We start from the raw sequence: 4,864 nt of genomic DNA on the forward strand, positions 1-4,864 counted from the left end.
ACGGGTTCGTGGTGTCTTGCTGGATGGAGAAGCTCCGGAGGAAATTGTGAAAGGGCGACCAGATGCCGTCTGCGTGGAGCGGCGGGAGACGCGGCGTGAGCTGGGTGGGGAAGAGCCAGCAGCAGGAGGTTCCAAGGCCATTGGATGGGGTCACCAGGCATCATCGGATGCGTCCTCAATGTAGTGTCTTGGGTCTTTCCCACCCGCAGGGGTGGGAGCTGGGTAAAAGGTGGTTGCAAAAGGGCGCAGAGCTGGAAAGGGGGACATCAGAGTGGGGTTAGGAGCACTATGAGGTGTTTTAAGCGAAATCCCAACTCCTGCTGCCATCTCCCACACTTGCCCACGCTCCCGGGTCCCATGAGAGACACGGGGCTTGAATCCAAGTGCCCCAAGCCCCCAGCGCTCTTTCCAGACTGACACAGTCAGGGCTCGCTGGGACACAAACGGCTGGTTTTTCTGCCAAAAGACAAGAGTTTCCTGCCAGAAAATGTCGCTCCATCGATAAATAATCAGAATGGAAAGTGTTTGACCTTCCCTATTGTTTGGCTCCCACGGGAAGCTGGCCAGGGAGGAGGAACCGTTGGCTTGCCCATCTTATTCAACCCAGTGCAGCTTCTGCTGGACACCGGGAGCGACGCGTGCCTGGATGCCACGAGCATCCAAGACTGTTTGCCAGCTGGCAGGGGGTTGATCAGGTCCTAAAATTGCTCTGTGAAAGCTTGCGGAGAAGACTATCCCAATCCCTGAAGGCTTGGACACTCACTCTTTCTTTTTTTGGCATGTCTCTGGCCTCTTCCTATCTGCAAGCCTTGGGTGGCATCTTCAACCGAAAGCCAGTGCCTTTTTCTCCCGGTTTGGAAGGTGTTCCAGGGCCGTGCCACCAACAGACATGGTAAAGGTAAGGGAATAGCAAACCCAGGTGGTTCACCGGTGGTTTTGAGAATAACTCACCCCTATGAGTCCCCGAGTCCCCCATCAGAAAGGGCTGGAGAAGCCAGCAGGGCTGAGGAGAGGAGCTGCAAGGCAAAGGGGCTCTGCGTCCCCTGTGGGTGATTTTTGCCACCTGAGCATCTCCCAGGTTCAGCCTCCAAAGTGGCTTTTAAGGGACAGGCAAGAGATGAAGGCCAAGGTCCATGAAGCTGGGAGATGGCTGATGCCTCCTGAGATGCCTCCAGCAGTTTCCTGGGGTCACGGAGCGAACCATGCCATTGCTCGTATGGGATGCAGATGGTCCTGGAGGGATGCGGTGGGTCTGAGCCAGTGCTTGCAGGTTTAGACCTCCCTGGTGTGGTTGGTTGGAGACACCTCGGCCAAGGCTGGTCTGAGCCATCTCAGGGTCTGGCAGACAGAGATGTCAACAGAGGGGCTGGGGTTCAGATCCCTCTAAGTGGGGGCTGGAGCGGCGGTGGAGGTTGCTCATCGGGCCCTTCAGAGGAGGCCATGGTGAAGGGTTGACCCTGGGGCGGCAGCCGGGATGGTTCAGGCTCGTAGACACCCCAGCCCAATAAAAAGGGACCTTCTGGCTCCAGACGCTTGAAATCAAGCAATTGCTTGGAAATGTCAGCTTGCATTTAAATAAAATAAAATAAAATAACAAAGCAGCATGCTTCTGGCTTTCAGGGTGGTGCAAACCCAGACATCAAGAGCAGACTGCAAAGACCCGGGGCCATGGGCAGTCTGGTGCAGAGGGAGAGGAGAGCCCTGCTCCGCGGCGGCTGGGACCCGGTAAGGGGTGCTCCGTGCGGCACCGTCCTCGCCGTCACCCTTGCAGCCAGGGTTTTTTGGCCGTTTATTTTAGTTATTTATAACTTTCCCCCTTTTGTTTTTAATTTTCAAGCAGCATTTCGCTGCTCCAGGGAGGACTGAGATACACCCGGCCCCGGCACGCAGGCAGCAGCCGCTTCACAGAAGAGCAAAAATGGGGATTGCAGGTCCTGGGGGACCCACTGGGGTGCTCAGCATGGGGCTCCGCGCCCACCAGCACCCAGGGGTGACCCCACGCCAGGAGAAGGGGGCTTGGGAAGATGCGTTTGAGGTGGAGCCTGGGTTGCTGGAGGGGTTAAAGCTCTGCTCCTGGGAAGAGCCGGCTCCTTTCCAGCCTGAGTAAGCCCATTGCTCCTGCCAAAACCCGGCGCCGAAGGCCGTTGCGGGGTTTTTTCGGCTGTAAACAGCGTTGCTCGATGGTGCCGCACGACCCACGGGGCCGGCACCGCTCAGACCAGAAGGCGTTTTTATAACCTTCGTTAATTAAGAGCTGGCAAGAGGTGCTACCCAGATGCTGGGATGGGAACCAGCCATGAGGAGGCACTGGGGGGGCTCTGCAGCCGCCCTGACCCCACCGCTGTTTTGGGGTCATATTTGGCAAAACCCCTCGGAGGGACAGTGGGGATTTGCGGCCGCGGCGAGGACGAGCAGCACCATGGCAGCGCCGGGCAGTGTGTCTGGCCAAACCACGCTGGCTATTTACAAATGCCCGCGTGGACCACCTGCCCGGCCCCGAATTTTCAGGGCATGGAAAGGAGCCGGTTGCATTGCACTGGGAGGGGGGGGATGCTGGCGTCACCTCCGGTCCCCGGCCAGCGCTGTGGTTGGGCATGGAGAGGCGAGATGGAGGCGGCCGGAGGGGTTAAACGTCCTCCCCTGCTCTGGGGAAGGGCTGACTCCTTTCCAGCCTGAGTAAGCCCATCGCCCTGCCAAAATCCTGCTCAGCGCCAAAGGCCGGTGTGGGTTTTTTCCTCACGAAGAACGATGCTCGGTGCCCGATGCACCAGCTGCAGGGGCACAGAGCATCACGGGGTGGGGAATACATCCCAGCGTAGCCTGGCCTTCAGCCGGTGATGCCAGCACCCCAAAATCCCCCTGGATCCGGCCTTTGGGTACCACGCAGCACTCAGGGGGTTTTATGCTGGCCCCGGCCTCCGCGGCTCCGTCCAGCAGCTCCGGCACAAGCTGCACCGTTATTATTTACAAGAGGGGTGGGAGTTTTGCCTTTGCTTCCCTTTATTTTTAAATATTTCAGATTTCTGACTCATCTTGCACCGTTACCAGGAGGAAACCGGAACAGAAAGTGCCCCAAATACCATTTATATCAGCTAAATAAAATCCTCCCCCAAATACGCAAGGGGGAAAGTAAAGCAGCGGCTCCCCGGGGCTGCCCAGGACCCAGAGCCACTTCTCCTTCCCCCTGTCTCATTCTTACAGAGGAGGAAAACTCAAACTTTCCTCTTTTTTTCCAAACCACAGCTGGTTTCCGGCTCTGCAGGCGCAAACCCAGGCCCGGAGCCGCTCACGCTCTGGGGGAGCAGAGAGGTGATGGATGCTCCCCAGGCCCCCGCCTCCGGGGGACCCCGCCCCAGTTAATACTGGTGCCCGAGAGATGAGGTTGCCCCATTAATATGGGTGCCCGGTTGATAAGGGTGTCCCAGAGAGATGGGGGTGCCCCAGAGGCGATGGTGCCCTATTAATGTGGGTGCCCCATTACTAAGGGTGCCCTGGAGGTGAGGGTGCCCCATTAATCAGGGTGTCTTGGGGTCGAGGGCACCCCAGAGTTGAGGTTCCCCCATTAATGTAGCTGCCTCATTAATAAGGATGCCCTGAGATGGCGGGTGCCCCGTTAATGAGGGTGTCCCAGTTATGCTGGTGCCCTATTAATGTGGGTGCCTCGTTACTAAGGATGCCATGGAGGTGAGGGTGTCCCAGAGACAAGGGTGCCCCATTAATGAGGACACCCCAGAGGTGAGGGTCCCCCATTAACGTGGCTGCCCCATTAGCAAGGGTGTCCCAGTTATGCTGGTGCCCCATTAGTGTGGGTGCCCCATTGCTAAGGATACCATGGAGATGGGGGTGCCCCATTAACAAGGTTGCCCCATTAATGAGGACACCCCAGAGGTGAGGGTCCCCCATTAATGTGGCTGCCCCATTAGCAAGGGTGCCCCATTAACGAGGGTGCCCCATTAACGAGGACACCCCAGAGGTGAGGGCCCCCCATTAATGTGGCTGCCCCATTAACGAGGGTGCCCCATTAGCGAGGGTGCCAGGTGCTTTTCCTCCCAGGAGGGGTTCTGGTGAGTGTCTCCTCGCGAGGGGGGGGTGGGCGGTGGGAAGGTCCCCATCCCTTGGCAGATCCCTTGTTCCTCCTCCAGCCAAGCGTGACTCAGCAGCCGAGCCCTGCTGGAATGTGCGAAGATCTTGGGGGAAAACAGCCCAAAAGCAGCATTCTGGGGGCGTGTGTGTGTGTGTGGGGGGTGAGTTGGGTCTGCGGCATGCGAAGCATCGGCCCAGCCACCCCCAAACCCAGTATCTCCCCCCAACCCCAACCCCTCCGGGGGATGTATCCTGCCCCATGACAGGTCCCGCTGTGTGCCCAGCCCCATCACCCAGCCCACGGGAAGGCGGTGGAAGATGCGGTGCCAGCGGGGGGGGGGCTGACTCCATCCCCCTGGTCCCGCTCTTGCACTTCCTCGCCCCAGGAAATCCCCCTGCCCAGCCCTGCAGCAAACCTGGATCTGCTTTTCCCTTTCCAAGGAGAAAAAAAAATCCTGCTTGGCTGATGCTCGGCCGCATCCTGCACAGCAGCCCTGGGCCAGGTGAGCCCTGGGAGCTGGGAGAAATCAGCTGCCAAGAGTTGGCCCTGATAGTGGGGAGGATAAATTTGCCTCCCTGGGTCCATGAAAAGATTTTGGAGAGATAGAAGGGGGGTTGTGGGGGTCTCAGCCTAATCCTGATCCAGCCCCTCTCTATTGCCGTAGCAGCTCCCAGTACCAGGCGCTGTACAGGGAGGAGCTGGCAGCTTGTTTGCACCCTGGTAGGTAGGGATTAAACTTTATTTCTTCTTAAATCTGCAGCCTGGAGGTGATCCTACTGC

The 4,864-nt window shown here is 58.3% G+C and overlaps 1 protein-coding gene across 1 annotated transcript in view; it reads left to right on the forward strand.

Moving 5' to 3' along the window:
• Positions 1-1,668: 1,668 nt before the first annotated feature.
• The window catches only part of CSF1 (colony stimulating factor 1), a 22,768-nt gene continuing 19,572 nt past the window's right edge, over positions 1,669-4,864 (forward strand). The window contains 1 exon segment of the mRNA XM_035895968.1: positions 1,669-1,725. Coding sequence (XP_035751861.1) covers positions 1,669-1,725 — 57 coding nt within the window.

The sequence above is a fragment of the Egretta garzetta genome, unplaced genomic scaffold (genome assembly GCF_000687185.1).
Source record: "Egretta garzetta isolate BGI_Z169 unplaced genomic scaffold, ASM68718v1 scaffold616, whole genome shotgun sequence".
Lineage (NCBI taxonomy): Eukaryota > Metazoa > Chordata > Aves > Pelecaniformes > Ardeidae > Egretta > Egretta garzetta.